The 19,845-nt window shown below is 44.6% G+C and overlaps 1 protein-coding gene across 1 annotated transcript; it reads right to left on the bottom strand.

Moving 5' to 3' along the window:
• Window positions 1-846: 846 nt before the first annotated feature.
• Window positions 847-19,624, bottom strand: LOC121533277 (centrosomal protein of 95 kDa-like). The gene is given in 22 exon segments (XM_045216821.1): window positions 847-1,531; window positions 1,661-1,732; window positions 1,912-2,058; window positions 2,386-2,538; window positions 2,684-2,758; window positions 3,025-3,203; window positions 3,503-3,656; window positions 3,886-3,975; window positions 4,097-4,293; window positions 4,593-4,710; window positions 5,013-5,145; window positions 5,407-5,512; window positions 5,514-5,598; window positions 5,809-5,876; window positions 6,041-6,107; window positions 8,916-9,130; window positions 11,715-11,836; window positions 12,540-12,657; window positions 15,055-15,168; window positions 15,962-16,069; window positions 16,405-16,533; window positions 19,223-19,624. Coding segments are annotated over 22 exon segments (2,652 nt in total). The 5' UTR covers window positions 19,248-19,624; the 3' UTR covers window positions 847-1,354.
• Window positions 19,625-19,845: the final 221 nt, after the last annotated feature.

Here is a 19,845-nt window from a genome sequence, read left to right as displayed (position 1 = left end):
ATGCATCATTCCATTACATCATTTGATTTAACCTACCTTTATTTCTTTCCTCTGTAAACACGGTGACGTCCTTGTGGTTGTGGCTGAGAGTGAAGTAATAGTGGACAATATTTAATGAAGGCCAAATGCAAATTGTAGTAAAAATAAATCGGGACCTATAGGCTTATTAATCATTATGGAGCTCACACCGTTTCTTTGAAGACTTGGCACTTGCCATCACACAGTCTCATGATCAGCGCAGGCAATTAGCGTATATTTATTATACCATACTATTGTATAATTATATGGGCATCATACTTCCAACATTACCATTGATTAACTGAATGTGGCAACATTCAGAATGAATCAAACCACCTTTTTATTTTGTGCTATAAAGGCACATTTTCCATGAAGTAGGATTCATTCCCTAAAAATAAATTATTTGTAAAATCTGTGTTTTTACAGCTACCCATGTGTACTGAACGGAGACAAATATGCAAATGTTTTCATGGCCATCTTTCTATATTCTGAACCATTCTCCATAGTCTACATTCAAGTCTTGCACTGATCAAATTAAAAGGTACACCATATTTAAAGGGATTGCTTTAGAGAAATTAATAGAAAAACTAATTGAACAAAAACGACATGATCAAATTTGTAGGCCACCCATTGGGTGTGTTTTCTGGAGTTTAATTAAATGTATTCAGTGCGTGCAATGGAACCACGCTCGCAAACCTCCTTATGCACCTCCATAAACAAGTCTGAATACCAACTACTGAGAAGTGCATAGGAAAGGCATACATTTCCTGAGTCTGAATCAGCCCCATACAGCCTGTTCTCATGCTACCTGGCCTTGTCAACTCAGGATGTCTTAACAGTCTGATTTGTTTATTAGTATGTATGGTCGTTTACTGGCAAAGGGAACTTTTACAGAATTCTGATTATCAGCGCTCTCTGGTGTTCAAAAAGCGTAACAGGTTAGTTAAATAACCTAGAAACTGGACTAATAGGTCATTTACAGTACAATCAAATAAATAATCCATCAACATTGTTAAAAACGCTACGGAAGACAAATCCAGCATACAGTTAAAAGGAATAGGGAAAACAATGGAATCAAAAACCTTGTCCTGGCAAGACATTCTCATAATTAGTGTTGCATGCAATTTTCACAATGGTCCCATTTGGCTGTGGAACTACCATCAAAATGCACAGTGAGGGAGTCATTTCTTAAAATATTCTTAAATAATCAAGTATTTAAAACAATCGAAGAGTAGGACTCAGATCCGTGGGTTTTAGAGACTTTAGAGAGTTTGTTTTTAGCAGCCGAAGGAAAGTTAGCGGTAGGTAGCTACAGATTGCTAGCTCGTTAGCGGGGTCAGTGCAGACAGCTGGTGTTGTACTGGAAGGAAGCCATCTGCACGCGACCCCGTAACCTTTGGACCTCCAGGTCGTGGAAGTAGTCGTCGTCGTCGTTCTGGACGATAATCTTCTGCAGCTCACCTATCTCCCTCTCCATCTTGGAGCGCAGCTCTCGCTTCATCTTTTGAAGGGCCTGCAGAGAAACGCTTTGAATAAGTTCACCTGTCAAGTATGAGCATTCATCCCAATCTCCCCAAAATGTACAGACTCAATAAAGTACAGGTATATGTAGTAAATTATGTGTACATTAGCATGCATTCACCTTTTCTTGGGCATTCTTCCGTACTTGGATATCCTGTCTCTCTATAGCGAGAGTTTCAGCCAACAATGAAAACTGAAAGAGTGCAGAACAGCGTGGAATTAGCATTCAGCTGTCCCGTTCTTTCCCATCAGTGCAGATACAGGAACAGAGACAAGATTAGGAAGCCGTTTCTTGGGTTTACTCTCCCACTACATCTGTATAGTATTTGTGTGTGTTAATATGAAAGAGGGTCGTGTGTGTGTTGCTCCTACCTGGTCCTTGTAATAGTTCTCCATAGACTGGATCTGCTCTCTGTGTTTTTTCTGGTGCTCCTGGCGCTGCTCCTTGGCGTAGGCCCTCTGCTCTCGGAGACGAGCCTTCTGTACCTCCAAGCCCTCCTCAAACACCTGCTTAAACATCTGGAACACACACCACACACACACACACTGTTATACAACAGTTTCATAACCACTATACAACCATCATGCAACCACTAAACAACCAATCATATCATTACATAGGTTTGTATAGTCATTGTGTTCATGGCCTGGTTTACTTTACAATAGAGCTAAATACATAACAATTGTGTCAAAAATCCTTCCATCGAAAAATAAATGGATGGAAAATGGAATGGAAAGTGCAGCCTTACAAGACCGTACAGTGTTTGAAGCGTTGAAACATGAAATTCTAGGAGCATCTAAACCGTGTTGGGTATTGAGGTTTAGCGTGGCGTCGCTCTGACTGACCCTCTCCTCTTTCGTGCGGGCCCTCATCATGCGGGCGCGGAGCTGGACGTGGTAGTCACTGTGGTACTTCTTGGCCCGGGCAATCTGCTGCCTCTGCTCCTTCAGACGGTTCTGAGTCGACTTCTGTTGCTGGATACGCTCCTTAAAATCCCTCTGGAGGGGGGAGAGGAGCGAGACGGGTCTACAGTTAGAGGGGCTCTTTTTATTATTGCTTTGCGCGTGTTTGTTTGAGAGTGTGTGAGAGACATAAGACTGGTAATGTGTACGCTGAAGCTTGTGCATGTTTTGAGTGGCTCACCAGGCGTCTGTTGTGTTCTTGCTCTTTGCGGATGATCTCCACCAGCAGGTTGTGTCTCCTCTGAGCCTCCTCCACCTGGAGAGAGAACATTGATGAGTTAACATCAATCATCCCTTTGGGAACAGGAGGAGATCGATGTGGCAAAGTTGGAAGGGTGAACCCTGGTCTCTGGGGTCATGATGGGGTCACCGCTCAATCACAGGCTCCGCACTTAGACATCTGTTTTAACATTACAGACAGGTAGGAGACTTGCAGAGATCCATCTGGCAAGCAGAGCTAAGCTAAAACCTCCCATCTCTCCCTGTGGTTTATATGGTGATAGTGTGTTTTAGCGCCCCCACCTGGCTGGTGAGTTTAGTGCGTGGCCCCTGTCTCTGGTTGTCCAGGGAGAGGGAGGCGTTGAGGCGGTCCACCTGGCCCAGCTGCTGCTGCCACATCCTGCCCAGGGCGTGGGGCGAGAGGTGCAGGTGGGGGAACTCCTCCAGGAGCAGGGGCAGCAGGTCGTTGTCCTTCACCTTCACTGGAAAAGGGGGAGAGAGACAGAGAGAGAAGCACAAACGGTTCATATAGAGGGACAAATCCATACCGTGCACTTAGACTACTGCGCAAATCCATATCAAGCTCCTCCTAAGGCGTATGTAGATCTGAAAGGATTGAATAGATAGCCAAGTAGGCATCCTCCATTTTAGTTTCACCGAGGCCAATACTGCATTTTCACTTCCGGGCAAACGAAGGAGAGGAAGCCACTTTGTACTTAGATCAGATTGAGTTGATACTGTCTCCATCTCACTGGCAGAGACTCCAGCTTGGGGGTCTTACTTGGTGGGGCTCTCCTGGTTTTGTCCTGTCGTCTGCGGCCCGGTGTTGGTTGTCTGGTCCTGGGGGAGCGGTGTTGGGCTGCTGTGGTGTACACTTGGGACGGTTTGGGGGTTCTGGGAACATCTCTCAGTATGGCCTCTCTGTACTCCCTCTCCTACAGGACACAACCACATATAGAAAGTCAGCTGTAGATAATATTGAGACACACTCACAGTCTCTATCACATGCATATGGACACACACACACAAGACATGATCTGCCGGAGGGATACTGTATACACAGTCACATGGTGTCTAATGCTCACACCTCCCCAGGGCTACAACGAGTAGGGCCGATGCTGTTTACCCACACACACACTCTCTCTCTCTCTCTCTCTCTCTCACCGCCTCCTGTGCTCTGGTTCGTTCCTTGGCCATGGCAGCCCGTTCTCTGTCCTCGTACACTTTCAGTTCCTCCTCATAGGCTTTTTCCAGCTAGAGAGAGATGTGTACCCACCAACTATGTTAGATCGTTCAACTTGTCTCTTAAAAAGGTGACAGTCTTTACACTGAATATGGCGTTGGTTAATGTGATGATATGGCAATTCCCTCTGACCTGGCTGTGTTTCTGTTGGCTCTGTAGATGGCGGAGTTCTCGTCGGCGCGTACGGGCGGCGCTGTGTCTCTGTGTGACCCCTCCACTCACCGCCTCCCTCATGGCGCCCTCTAGCTGACCTGAAAGGGAACGGCGGGCCCGGGGAGGAGAGGGGGACAGGGAGCGGGTACAGGGGGCTGCGGTGGCTCGCGTCGTACCTGGGAGAAGGGTCAGAGGTTAAAGACAAGGAAATGTTAATCATAGAGTTGGTCAATAATTACTTATTATAATTCTACATTCAGGCTAGTCAACTGTGCTTTTGTTGGAGAAGTGTGGTGCAATCTGGGACCGTACCCACAAAGCATCTCAGAGTAGGAGTGCTGATCTAGGATCTGCCCATACAATCTTATTCATTATGATCTAAAAGGCTAACTGATCCTAGATCAACACTCCTACTCTGAGATGCTGTATGAATACGGGCCCTGATGTGATTGAAGAGGTGGAGGAGTGTGTGTACCTGTTGGCCTCCTTTGGGGCCTGTGACACTCCATGACACTGTCACTGTGGTGGGACTGTTTGTCCTCCCCTTTGACCTCATCGGGCTCTCCGCTCTCTCCTAGCGCTCTCTTTAACATCTGAGGAGTGGAAACACACCGTTAAATCTAGATTGACATTGCTGAGATGCGGGGGTGACACAATCCCAGCTCTCGACACCTCCGTTCTTCCCCGCACACAATTTACCGGTGCGATTAAATGGTCAGCCGTGGCGCATGCAAAGTGAAATCACGTCGGGTGAGAAGATTCTCCAGGTGAATGGGATTGGAAGGCATCCGACACGTGGTTAGACTGCTCCGAACTCGTCCCGTATCTCCGACAATGGAAATATAGCTGGCCACACACAGTAAGGTCCACATAAAGACAAGCGTGTACCACTCACCAGGTCCAGCTCCTCTAGCCGTCGGGACAGCTTCTCAGACATGTGGTGCAGCTCCTGTTCTGCCTTCCTGTTCCTCTGTCTACGCCAGGAGAGAGGCTCCCTACAATCTTCCTCATCTAGTACCCTGCTACTGCTGACAGGAGAGAGGGAGAGAGAGAGAGGGAGAGAGAGAGATAGAGAGAGAGAGCAAGAGAGAGAGAGAGAGAGAGAGAGAGAGAGGGGGGGGGGGCAAAAGGTAGAAAGAGAGATAGGAAGAGTAGAGACAGAAAAAGAGGTAGGCAGGGAGGTGAATGTTAGATTGAGTGGCAGTGTGTAGGACCTCTGTGTGTAACTAACTTATATATTGCTTTTTTCGCTATGCTATTCTAACAACCTCCCATTTTGTTGTACTTACCTGAGGCCCGTCCGCCCCCTGTGAGCCCGGCTGTCCTGCTGCGTGAAGGTCTCTTCCTCAACTTCTTCCTCCTCCTCGCTCGTCTTCCTCAGTGTCCAGTGGTGCCCTGTCCTCAAGCTCATCCTGCAGGGTGAGGAAATGAATGTCTGGCTGTGTCCGGAATAGAACCCTCCTGGACCCCACACTGGTAGGCTATAGACAGAGACATTTGTGACAAATTAAACAATTTAGTCATGAATTAGCTGTAAATTGAACATGAATTGGACATAAACTGGACATGCATTGGCAAATAATAATTAGATTTGAATTAGGCATGAGGTAGACTTCAATTATTGAATTAGCCCTCATTTGAAGCATTGTAACTACAACAGTCTAGAGGGCGAGCGGTTCGTCATGCCTTACCTCCGGCTGCTCCTTGGCCTCCTCTAGCCTGGCCTTGGTTTGACTGGACACAGACTTCTCACTCTCGACTACAAATGAAAAGCATGGAGGGAGTAAGAGGTTGAATAAGTCAAATTGATACATGGTTTGAGGTGCTACACATTTATTTCTGATGCATTGAACTGTGTGCAAAAATACTTTAGTTCAATGGCTACAGACGTGCTATTCAGAGCAGTCCGTTCTGTCTACTCACCGGGTGAGTGGTGCAGGGCTGGCGAGCGCAATCCATTGGTAACCGCGTCAGCCACTGGCCTTGGGGACTGAGAGAAAGAGCTGGTTATTCATTACTAAGAGAAAAGGGGACAGAGACAAAGGAGTGGATGCATTTCCACTCAATGGGGGAGGAGGAGTCTCAGTGGCTAGCTAGCGGATGCTAACGAAATATCACACAAAAGATGCATGGCATTAACTACCGCTACCAGGAAATGACTGAGGGTCAATATAAAGCATTGAAATACCAGTGTCACAGGCGGCAGGTAGTCTAGCGGTTAAGAGCGTTAGGCCAGTAACCAAAGGTCGCTGGTTCGAATCCCAATCTGTCAATGTGCCCTTGAGAAAGGCACTTAATCCTATTGCGCCTGTAAATCTGCTAAATGACTCAAATGTAAAACAATGCTAAGTAAATACAGTAGTAAAGTAGTACACTGCCTTATCATTGGAGTGAATTAGAAGGAGAAAGAGACAGAAAGAAAGAATAGCAGTAGTGTGCAGGTCAATTGGGGTAAATACTGTATTTTGTTTCATCCATACCACAGCTCTTTTCCATCACCCATAATGTGACTTCATGGGTTATATATATATATATATTTATATCCTGACTGGGCCTTATCCAGTGGAGAGACTAGAAGGTGGAAACTCATTAGAAAGGGATGACTTGTGTTGGTGTGCATACAGTGAGAACACACCCGATTTTGCAAGTTCTCCCACTTAAAAAGCATGTAGAGGCCTGTAATTTTTATCATAGGTACACTTCAACTGTGAGATACGAATCTAAAATATTATTCCAGAAAATCACATTGTATGATTTTTAAGAATTATATTTGCATTTATTGTGAATAAGTATTTGGTACATAACAAAAGCTGAACTTAATACTTTGTTACAGAACCCTTTGTTTGCAATGACAGAGATCATACGTTTTCCTGTAGGTCTTCACCAGGTTTTGCACACACTGTAGCTGGTATTTTGGCCCATTCCTCCATGCAGATCTTCTCCAGATCAGTGAGGTTTTGGGGCTGTCGCTGGGCAACACGGACTTTCAGCTCCCTCCAAAGATTTTCTATTGGGGTTGAGGTCTGGAGACTGGCTAGGCCACTCCAGGACCTTGAGATGCTTCTTACGGAGCCACTCCTCAGTTGCCCTGGCTGTGTGTTTGGGATCGTTGTCATGCTGGAAGACCCAGCCACGCTTTCATCTTCAATGCATTTACTGAGGGAAGGAGGTTGTTCGCTCAAGATCTCGCGATACATGGCCCCATCCATTCTCTCCTTTACACGGTGCAGTCGTCCTGGTCCCCTTTGCAGAAAAGCAGCCCCAAAGAATGATGTTTCCACCCTCCATGCTTCACAGTTGGTATGGTGTTCTTTGGGTTGCACTCATCATTCTTCTGTCCTCCAAACACGACGAGTTGAGTTTTTACCAAAAACTATCTATTTTTGGTCTCATCTGACCATATGACCTTCTCTCCCCTACAAACTTCAGACGGGCCTGGACATGCACTGGCTTAAGCAGGGGGACACGTCGTCGCACTGCAGGATTTTAAGTCCCTGACGGCATAGTGTGTTACTGATGGTTTGTCTTTGATACTTTGGTCCCAGCTCTCTTCAGGTCATTGACTAGGTCCCCGTGTGGTTCTGGGCTGTTCCCTCACCGTTCCTGTGATCATTTTGATGACCCCACGAGGTGAGATCTTGCGTGGAGCCCCAGACCGAGGGAGATTGATCGTCGTCTTGAACTGTCTTCCATTTTCTAATAATTGCTCCAACAGTTGTTGCCTTCTCACCAAGCTGCTTCCCTATTGTCCTGTCAGCCCTCCCAGCCTTGTGCAGGTCTACAATTTTGTCCCTGATGTCCTTACACAGCTCTTTGGTCTTGGCCATTGTGGAGTGTTGGAGTGTGATTTTTGAGTGTTGTGGACAGGTGTCTTTTATACAGATAACGAGTTCAAACAGGTGCCAGTTAATACAGGTAACGAGTGGAGGACAGAGGAGCCTCTTAAAGAAAATAACAGGTCTGTGAGAGCCAGAAATCTTACTTGTTTGTAGGTGACCAAATACTTATGTCTCCAATAATTTGCAAATAAATTACTTAAAAATCCTACAATGTGATTTTCTGGATTTTTTTTTTCATTTCGTCTGTTCAAGTTGACGTGTACCTATGATGAAAATTACAGACCTCTCTCATCTTTTTAAGTAGGAGAACCTGCACAATTGGTGGCTGACTCAAATACTTGTTCTCCCCACTCTGGCCCTGGGTCATATTGTAAATGGCATGTGAATGTAGAACTGTTTCTCAGTCAACTCATCGACCAGTGTCAGAGCTAGCCAAGTTTGTTGAGGTATGCCAGGCAGAGCATACATAGACCATAAAGGTCTCTCCAACTCTAGATCCACCGATGTCGAATTTCTTCAGACAGAGCGAGCCCCAGTTTGTAATGGAATAAAAAGTGGAAAGTATTTGCCCCTGTTAGCGTGTCTGGACTTGCCAGAGGCATGCAGGTGGGATGTGACGTCATTCCCAGGTTAGGAGTGTTGTCGCCCATAAACAGAGAGGAGGAACGCGTTGGAAAAGTGACTCCTGTGATGCGTCTAGTGGCCATTTTGGATGAGTCGGCATGAGTCAGCAACAGCTCATCCTTTTTCAGAGATAGAAGGAAGCTACTCTGTAAACTGTACTTGGCTGAGGTCACTTCAGAATGTGTTTCAGATCACAGTAGTTTGCTGAGACCTTTGAAACACTGATTAAAAACGTGTCTTGGGAAAGTTGATCCTGTATTACAAAGCAATAAACAAAAGAGTGTAGCGTAATTTGAATAGATTCAGCATGGATATATTTAACTAGATGGACATACCTCCGAGGTGCCAGCGGGTGCCTCCTGCTCCACTGCGGACCCGCTGCCGAGACCGTTGGCTGGGGGAGACTGGCTACCCGAGTGGGGAGCTCTGTCCGGCCTGTGGGGGGTGGTCTGGTAGGGGGGCTGCAGGGGGATGGCCGAGTGCAGGGGCTCCCTCAGTAGAGTGGCCTGGATGCCTGGGGTTCCCGGGGGGCCCGTGGAAGAGGCGTCCACTGTTAGGGAGAGGTAACATAGGTAGCAGTTAGAGCTATAGATTTTGTAGGCAATGTATTGTAGGAGTATGTGTACATTGTACAGTATTGTACATGATTATCAGATGTTATGGCTGTTCATGGCATCTGTTATATTATATTATAGTGTTATGCAGGCTGTATGACCAAGGGTTCAAGAAAAATATTATATTTGCCACTAACTGGTTCACTGTTCTCAGTGGTGTAAAGTACTTAAGTAAAAATACTTGAAAGTACTACTTAAGTAGTTTTTGGGGGTATCTGTACTTTACTATTTTATATTTTTGACAACATTTACTTTACTACATTCCTAAAGACAATATGTACTTTTTACCCCATACATTTTCCCTGACACCCAAAAGTACTCGTTACATTTTGAATACTTAGCAGGACATGAAAATGGCCCAATTCACACACTTATCAAGAGAACATCCATGGTCATCCCTACTGCCTCGGATCTGGCCGACTCACTAAACACATGCTTTGTTTGTAAATTATGTCTGAGTGTTGGAGCGTGCCCCTAGCTATCCGTAAATTAAAAAAATTAATAATAATTGTCTGGTTTGCTTAATATAAGGAATTTGAAATTACTTTAAAAACGTTTGATACTTAAGTATATTTAAAACCAAATACTATTAGACTTTTACTCAAGTAGGATTTTACTGGGTGACTTTCAATTTTACTTGAGTCATTTTCAATTAAGATATCTTTACTTTTACTCAAGTACAACAATTGGGTACTTTTTCCCACCACTGACTGTTCTTTAAGTAGCCTACAGTTCTGAATGATGTTCTCAGATACAGTTCTGTAGTCCTAGCTATCAATGCCTAGCCTTGCCAATGACCCTGGCATTGTCTGGCGAATATACACAAGATCCATACAATGGGGAAAGACAAGTATACAGGCCATTCATATTCTAACTAACTGTTGAAGACAGTTAATGTAGCGACTCAGGAGAGGGACTTAGTGGAAACTAATGAGAGGACAGGGGCTATTTAAAGGAAAAGGTGACATAATCCTGGTTATTTTTGTAACTTCCACTTGAGGAAAAACGAACCCCCTGACCACATAATAAAATAACCATTACGCACTGTCTCCATACACAATTCCATAGGAAAGACGGCAAAAACGACCGGAAAAACTGGATACCTCATCAGCATCATGTGCTGTTTGATAAGCGAAAGGTGGATGAAGTTTGCTGACGACAATGGTGGTAGGACTGATCACCGACGACGATAAGGCAGCCTATAGGGAGGAGGTCAGAGACCTGGCCGTGTGGCTCCAGGAAAACACAACCTCTCCCTCAACGTCAGCAAGACAAAGGAGCTGATGGTGGACTACAGGAAATGGAGCACGTCCTCATCCACATTGACGGGCTGCAGTGGAGCGGGTCGAGAGCTTCAAGTTCCTTGGTGTCCACATCACTAACGAATTAACATGGTCCACACACACCCACACAGTTGTGAAGTGGGCACGACAGCGCCTCTTCCTCCTCAGGAGGCTGAAAAACATTTGCCATGGGCCCTCAGATCCTCAAAAACTTATAGAGCTGCACCACTGAGAGCATCTTGACCGGCTGCATCACCGCTTGGTATGGCAACTACAAGACACCGAATCACAAGGCACTACAGAGGGTGGTGAGTACGGCCCAGTACATCACTGGGGCCAAGCTCCCTTCCATCCAGGACCTGTATACCAGGCGGTGTCAGAAGGGCCCAAAAAATTGTCAAAGACTCCAGCCACCCAAGCCATTGACTGTTCTCTCTGCTACTGCATGGCAAGCGGTACCAACAGGACCCTGAACAGGCCCCTGCTAAATAGCTAATCAAATGTCTACCCGGACTACCTGCATTGACCCTTATTTACACCAACTCTCTTGCACCGACTCTATGCACACACACTGGACTTAACCCACACATACGTAACCCAACACACACATAACACGCGCACACATGCATACTGACACCACACACACACCACATACGTTGCTGCTACTGTCTTATCTATCCTATTGCCTATTCACTTTTCCTATACGTACATAGCTACATTAATTAGCTCAATTAGCTATCTCAATTAGGGGCGGCAGGTAGCCTAGCAGTCAAGAGCGTTGGGCCAGTAACCGAAAGGTCGCTAGTTCGAATCCCCAAGCGTACTAGGGAAAAATCTGTTGATTTACCCTTGAGCAAGGCACTTAACCCTAATTGCTCCTGTAAGTCGCTCTGGATAAGGGCATCTGCTAAATGACTAAAATGTAATTTAAATGTAATTACTTCGTACCCCAACACATCAACTCGGTACAGGTACCATGTTATTTTTACTCGCTATTGTTATTCACTGTGTATTTATTCCTTGTGTTACTATTTATATTTTTATCTTTACTACATTGTTGGAAAAGGACCCGTAAGTAAGCATTTCACTGTTACTCTACACCGGTTGTGTATGAAGCATGTGACAAATAAAATGTGATTTGATGAGTCCAAATGTAAATAGAGAAAGACAGAGGAAAGTTTTTCATTTTTTAGCATTCTATGTCATGGGCCAGGAACAAGGTTTTGGTCCCGCCTACCTTCTTGTTTGGCCGTGAATGTGCGGGCGGAGTCTCCCAGCCGGATAAGCTCATTGGTCGAGCCCGTCTCCTCCGCATTCCAAGAGTGGAGGGAATGTTTGCTGCTAGACTGGACTGCAGAGCTGGAAGATAAAAGAACAATCTTAAAGTTACAGATGTATCACTATCAAAGTCAATCAAAGAAAAGACCACCCAAACAGTTAAATGGACTTAAAGGTGCGTCAGTGTGTCTGGTTTGTGTGATACCAGTCCAAGTTAGAGAATTACAACGTGCACGTATTCAAAACAGTCCATTGTGTTTCCAGGTTTAGGAACAGAGGTTTACGTCACCCACAATGACTCATTCAGCTTTGCTGACTTTCCAGCCAGCCTTTCTGTGCGACAGCCATCGGAACAGGCTGTGTATACATACTGATGCTACAGATGTTTGTGTTCCGTGTCCAACCTTAGAATTCGCAGTTACTGTTGACATTTGTGTTGTGACTGCCTGACTGGCTGTTGTGTCAATAGGATGTACCGACTTGCCCTGCACGATGATGACATTTGAAGTGGTCCTGTCTGGCTCGTTGCTAGAGCTTGGCGTTTGCAATGCCAGGGTAGTGAGTTCGATTCCCATACGTAAAATGTATGCATGCATGACTAAAGTCGCTTTGGATAAAAGCGTCTGCTAAATAGCATTTATAAGTGTCTTGTCTCATGATGTAGTGTCTTTGGTTGTATCAACAGAACTGGAACTCTGCTTGAACACGGAACTGAATCGGAAACCATGGAAATGTACATAGCACCTGTAGTGTGGAATATCTAGTTGTTGATTGAAACACTCACTGCACACTAGAATACTGGGAGGCTCTCTCCATTATGGCCTCTTGTTCCTCTGTCTGGTGGACCACTGGCCCTGTAGGGAGGGGGGCATCCTCCACGGGACCATCGTTTGGTTCTTTGTCTGGAGGGGGGAAAGGGGGAGGATTGAAGGAGGGAGGAGAGAGAGATTGGTGACTACAACATAGCACAATGTGGTGACGGTGACAGGCTCCTGCTGTGATGCAATGAGGAAACGAACAAGCTCCCAGTCGACTTTCAGACCACCAATCAGTCCGTAAATATACAAATATTTTAGTCACATTAACACACTCGGTTAGAGTAGTAGAATCAGCACTGGACATACTTATCCATAGACATCGGATCTCATAGATACACAAATGATACAACCATTTCCAAAAGCAGAAGTGAAACAAGCAACTGTTCTTGCCATGTCATTGTGAAAGTGCATCGAAGAGTTCATCGAGTATGACAGTAACACTACCTGTAGTGACTCATGCATAGTTTATCCCAGCAATCCGAAATATCAAGAGGTTTAAACTAGAGGCCGTCCGATATGTTATTCTGGGTACGATACTGGTTTTGATTTTTTGGGGGGGACAAACTTACTGATACCGATATATCTGCCGATATACTGTTTTATGCCGGGAAAATTTAAAAGTGTAATCTTCCCACACCGAATTCGCATAAATTGCTATCCAAAAATTGTCCAATAAATATGGTTCAAATGTTGATTTCTTACATTGTGAAATTAAGGTAAGCATGAGAGTCCCTTTTTTCATCCTATATATTGAATATCAATTATCTGTGGCAGCAATTATTAGGAAATGGAAGACATACAAGACCACTGATAATCTCCCCTCGATCTGGGGCTCCACGCAAGATCTCACCCCGTGGGGTCAAAATGATCACAAGAACGGTGAGCAAAAATCCCAGAACCACACGGGGGACCTAGTGAATGACCTGCAGAGAGCTGGGACCAAAGTAACAAAGCCTACCATCAGTAACACACTACGCCGCCAGGGACTCAAATCCTGCAGTGCCAGACGTGTCCCCCTGCTTAAGCCAGTACATGTCCAGGCCCGTCTGAAGTTTGCTAGAGTCCATTTGGATGATCCAGAAGAGGATTGGGAGAATGTCATATGGTCAGATGAAACCAAAATATAACTTTTTGGTAAAAACTCAACTTGTCGTGTTTGGAGGATAAAGAATGCTGAGTTGCATCCAAAGAACACCATACCTACTGTGAAGCATGGGGGTGGAAACATCATGCTTTGGGGCTGTTTTTCTGCAAAGGGACCAGGACGACTGATCCGTGTAAAGGAAAGAATGAATGGGGCCATGTATTGTAGATGAAACGTGGCTGGGTCTTTCAGCATGACAATGATCCCAAACACACCGCCCGGGCAACGAAGGAGTGGCTTCGTAAGAAGCATTTCAAGGTCCTGGAGTGGCCTAGCCAGTCTCCAGATCTCAACCCCATAGAAAATCTTTGAAGGGAGTTGAAAGTCTGTGTTGTCCAGCGACAGCCCCAAAACATCAACATAGAGGAGATCTGCATGGAGGAATGGGCCAAAATACCAGCAACAGTGTGTGAAAACCTTGAAGACTTACAGAAAACGTTTGACCTGTGTCATTGCCAACAAAGGGTATATAACAAAGTATTGAGAAACGTTTGTTATTGACCAAATACTTATTTTCCACCATAATTTGCAAATAAATTCATTAAAAATCCTACAATGTGATTTTCTGGAATTTTTTTTCTCATTTTGTCTGTCATAGTTGACGTGTACCTATGATGAAAATTACAGGCCTCTCTCATCTTTTTAAGTGGGAGAACTTGCACAATTGGTGGCTGACTAAATACTTTTTTTCCCCCACTGTAGCTGTAATAGGCCAATATCGGTCGATAATATTGGTGAACCGCGTTCTGTAGCATCACAGACAAACACACACAGCTCCTTTTAGATTTACATCAAGTCGCCAACCCCATCAGTTTTGATAAACCAGCCTTTTTCATCAGGGCCTTCTTTCAGTGCATGTCATTTTCATTTCCAGAGCAGATAGTCGGTCATTAAAAGTCTAATTGGTGTTTTGCGATGGGAGAGAGGGCCAGCAGACCAGCATTCCACCATAGACGGACACAAAGGCATGCGGAGCGCTGCCAATTGAATGGGCCAACCGCTTCCCAGTAATCCCAGCGCCAGCCGCCTCTAAACCGGGTTTATAAAGGCCACTATGTCCACTTGATATGTGTGGGTGATCTCACCCAAACAGGGTTGTGTGTCTCACTCAGTGACACAGATTAAGCTTGAGGGAGATGGGGTGATATCAGATCAGGAAGAACGAGGCTTCAAGAAGGAGACAGTGCTTTAACATCCTCTTCTTCTCTTTAAAGCTGTAGATTTAGGTATGTTTCCAGGCAGGTCTTCTGACCTCAATAGGACTTACTGGTTAAATAAAGGCCTAAATACAACAGTTGAGAGGGTAATGGAGTAAGAATAAGAAGTATTTTGTCTACCTCCATTTTGCGACTCCTCTTCACTGATCTGCTCGGTGAGGTACTCAAGCAGCCCGTCAAAGATCTCCAACAGGTTCTTGATGGACTCCTTGTCCCCTCGTACAATGTTCTCACCTAGAGCCGGGGGAAAAACCCATTAGGACAAGAGATGAATCAGTGGAACTATAATCAACACCACATTGTTGTCCTTTTAATAGAACCAACCAGTCTGCATCTTGTTACAGTGAATTTCCCAAAACAAAGAGGGTTGCGTTTGCTCTGAACAAGGCTGTGCTTTGGAATTCAAACAGCAATTTAGCCAGAGACCCTCTAGTTGTAGCTAAATAGATCACTTGATTTTCTTTCAGCATTCATCATCTGTTCTCTCTGCTACCGCACAGCAAGCGGTACCGATGCACCAAGTCTGGAAACAACAGGACCCTGAACAGCTTCTACCCCCATGCCATAAGACTGCTAAATAGTTAGTCCGGGTAGCTGTTGGTTAACTATTTAGCTATCTGCATTGACCCTTTTTGCACTAACTCTTTTGACTCATCACATACACTGCTGTTACTGTTTTATCTATCCAGTTGCCAAGTCACTTTATCCCTACCTATATGTACATATCTACCTCAATTACCTCGTACCCCGGCACAACTACTCGGTACTGGTACCCCATGTATATAGCCAAGTTATCATTACTCATTGTGTATTTATTCCTCATTATTTTGTCTATTATTTCTCTTTTCTCTCTGCATTGTTGGGAAGTAAGCATTTCACTGTTAGTCCACACCTGTTTATGAAGCATGTGACAAATAACATTTGATTTGATCAGACGATGAACGACTGAATACCTAGGGAATAGAGTAGCAGTTACCAGTTCATTAACTAGTGAATACTGAGTAAAGGCAGTGTAAGAGCTGCTCACCTGTGATGTGTGAAAGGCTGATCTGAAGGTAATCCAGAGCCAGGGAGTCGATCACAGATTGGATGTTGTGGACATCATCCTCCTGACTGCCCGGGGCGGCGATGTAGTCTACACACACACACACACACGGGTCCAAATCACAGCCTCTTGTGCACTTTGGCCACTTACTAATGATCACTTCAGTACACACAAACGAGCTCATTGACAAACACAGTCTTGTGTTGGCAGGATTGACGATCATAAGTAGCACTGTGTGGCATTCTTGAAATTCTAAGAATACTCTCCTCTAAAGCACTCAGTTCTTGGCCTTAACAGTATGCAGTGCAGCAGCTTTTTTTTAAAATCACAACATGAACTAACATGGGACAGTTGAGATGTCTCAAAAAACACATATTGCTCTTTTGGGGGGCATGTTTATTGTGTCATGTTTGGTGTAAACTTACCTGGGACTTTCTCCCCCAAGATGGCCTCATACAAGGCGACAAAAACATTGGCATTACAGTCCGTCACCTTCCTCAGTCTCAGGTTAATGTGACACTTGCTAAGGATATCATTCGCCACGTCCACCCAATCTGTAAAAAGGGACATCACACACTAAATGTAGACCTTGAATTTATTAATAAAATGCATAGTGTAGATCATACTTCTCAGAGCAGTTATGAACTAGGCTACGTTAAAACTAAAAGTGGCAGTAATAAAGCCTCTCCTGAAAAACACCTTGACCAGGAAAAACTACCGGCCTATATCGAATCTCGCATTCCTCTCAAAAAAACTCACTGCCTTCCCGAAGCCAAATAACGTATCCAAACGCTCCATTCTGGTTGTAGACCCCATCATAGTACTGAGACTGCACCCGTGAAGGTGGTAAATTCACTTTTAATGGCTTCAGACCAAGTATCTGTCCTCTTGCTCCTAGACCGTAGTGCCGCTTTGACACCATCGATCACCACATTATTTTGGAGATATTGGAAACCCTAATTGGTCTACACGGACAAGTTTGTGCCTGGTTTAGATCTGATCTGTTGGAAAGATATCCGTTCGTCTCTGTGGATGGTTTGTCCTCTGACAAATCAATGGTACGTTTCGGTGTTCCTCAAGGTTCCGTTTTAGGACCACTATTGTTTTCACTATATATTCTACCTCTTGGTGATGTCATTCGGAAACACAATGTCAACTTTCACTGCTATGCGGACGACACACAAGCTAGCTGTACATTTCAATGAAACACGGTGAAGCCCCAAAATTGCCTACCCTGGAAGCCTGTGTTTCAGACATAAGGAAGTCGATGGCAGCAAATGTTTTACTTTTAAACTTGGACAAAACAGAGATGCTAGTTCTAGGTCCCAAGAAACAAAGAGATCTGCTGTTTGATTTTACAATTAATCTTGATGGTTGTACAGTCGTCTCAAATAAAACTGGAAGGACCTTTGTGTTACTCTGGACACCGATCTCTATTTTGACGAACATGTCAAGAATATTTAAAGGGCAGCTTTTTTCCATCTTCGTAACATTGCAAAAATCTGAAACTTTTTGTCCAAAAATGATGCAAAAAAAGCTAATCCATGCTTTTGTCACTTCCAGCTTAGACTACTGCAACGCTCTACTCTCCGGCTAACCGGATGAAGCACTAAATAAACTTCAGTTAGTGTTAAATACAGACTAGAACCCACAAATGTGATCATATTACTCCAGTTCTAGCCTCTCTACACTGGCTTCCTGTTAAGACTAGGTCTGATTTCAAGGTTTTACTGCTAACCTACAAAGCATTACATGGACTTGCTACATGGACTTGCTCGTACCTACGGTCAAAAGACACAGACCTTCTTATTGTCCCTAGAATTTCTAAGAAACAGCTGGAGGCAGGGCCTTCTCCTACAGAGCTCAATTTTTATGGAATGGTCTGCCTATCCATGTGAGAGACGCAGACTCGATCTAGACCTTTAAATCTTTACTGAAGAATCATCTCTTCAGTAGGTCCTATTATTGAGTGTCCTGCCTGGTGTCCCCTGACCCCCCCGTCTCAGCCTCCATGCTGCAATAGTCTACGTGCTAGGGTCAGTTTGTCCTGTCTGGTGAAATTCTCCTGTCTTATCTGGTGTCCTGTGTGAATTTAAGTAATCTCCCATCTCTCCCTCCCGGAAGACCTGAGCCCTAGGACCATGCCTCAGGACTACCTGGCCTGACGACTCCTGGCTGTCCCCGTCCCCAGTCCACCTGGTCATGCTGCTGCTCCAGTTTCAACTGTTCTGCCTGCGGCTATGGAACCCTGACCTGTTCACTTGACATGCTACCTTGTCCCGGACCTGCTGTTTTCGACCCTCACTCTGCCTCTCGCTCTCTCTCTCTCCCCTCTCTACCGCACCTGCTGTCTTGACCTCTGAATGCTCGCTTATGAAAAGCAAACTGACATTTATTCCTGAGGTGCTGACCTGTTGCACCCTCTACAACCACTTTGATTATTATTTGACCCTGGTTGGTCATTTATGAACGTTTGAACATCTTGTAGAACGATCTGGCCTTAATGGCCGTGCTTCTACATCTGCATTGCTTGCAGTTTGGGGTTTTAGGCTGGGTTCCTGTACAGCACTTTGTGACATCTGCTGATGTAAAAAGGGCTTTATAAATCAATTTGATTGATTGATGTAATCTTATAATCTCCACCTGGCACAGCCAGAAGAGGACTGGCCACCCCTCAGAGCCTGGTTCCTCTCTAGGTTTCTGCCTTTCTAGGGAGTTTTTCCTAGCCACCGTGTTTCTACATCTGCATTGCTTGCTGTTTTAGGCCGAGTTTCTGTATAAGCACTTTGTGACATCTGCTGATGTAAAAAATAACTTTATAAATAAATGTGATTTGATTCAGTTTGTTGACATAAATGCACAACAAAACTGCTCAGTTGGTGGCAACCATCCCAACATGATTGTTGACATATTGGCGGCTAATTTGGTGGCATGCGCGGGCAGAAGGCAGGCACAGTATGCTACTAGCTAACTTCACAGTAGCTAAGTTTAGAAATGTTAGCAACACCAACTACAGTGTGGTAAGCCAGCTAATACTAGCGCAAATATCACTAGTTAGCAAACTGGCTTTGTATGTTACAGTAGCTAAGTTAGATAGCTAGGTTCACGAAATGTACTGGATAACTCCTTAAATAGCCTACTAGTTATTCTCCTGATTGATATTGTTAGCTACCAAATACAGTAACCACCAAGTTAGGTGCTATTTCTTCTTAGTTAGTTATAAATGAACAGTCGTTAGCATACCTCTCTCATCTTCTTGTGTTCCCATTTAGGCATTAGCTAGCGAGCTAGCCAGCTTACTAGCTGTGTGGTAGTCAGTTGAGCTGGCAACAACGAAGGCGAAGCAGTTGGCAACAATACTGGCTCCCTTGACCTCTGAAAATAAGAACTAACATAGCTAGCTAGTAGCGGTACGTTTTCAAAGTTTCGAGGTTAGTCACTCACTGATTAACCTTCATCAGGAGAACAGAAGTGAAAAGGGCTGCTGGCTGCCAACAAGAAAGTAATCGACATTTAAAATGCAAGTGTTTTCTGATTGGGTGGTAAACGGTTTCTACTAGTTACCACAGACACAAAGTCAGAATTTGATATATTGTATAAATTCATGAAAACTAAAATTAGCTTTTTGGTCTTAATTTAAGGTCGGAGTTGGGCATATGGTTAGCAGTGTGGTTAGGTTTAAAATACACATTTTAAGAAAATACATTGTAGAAATGGGCGGGATTTATGACTTTGTGGCTGTGGTAACTAGTGACGGCCAAGGTAAACTGGCACTTTGTTTCCGGAAGTAGCGTATGAACGTTCATGAAAATGGGTTCGCTGTCCTCTTGTCTGTTTGTTCTAGTTTGTCCAGTTTACTCTTCAGT

Source organism: Coregonus clupeaformis, unplaced genomic scaffold, assembly GCF_020615455.1.
Source record: "Coregonus clupeaformis isolate EN_2021a unplaced genomic scaffold, ASM2061545v1 scaf0810, whole genome shotgun sequence".
Taxonomy (NCBI): domain Eukaryota; kingdom Metazoa; phylum Chordata; class Actinopteri; order Salmoniformes; family Salmonidae; genus Coregonus; species Coregonus clupeaformis.
Note: the sequence above shows the minus strand (reverse complement) of the source record. Positions and strands in the feature narration are given on the sequence as shown.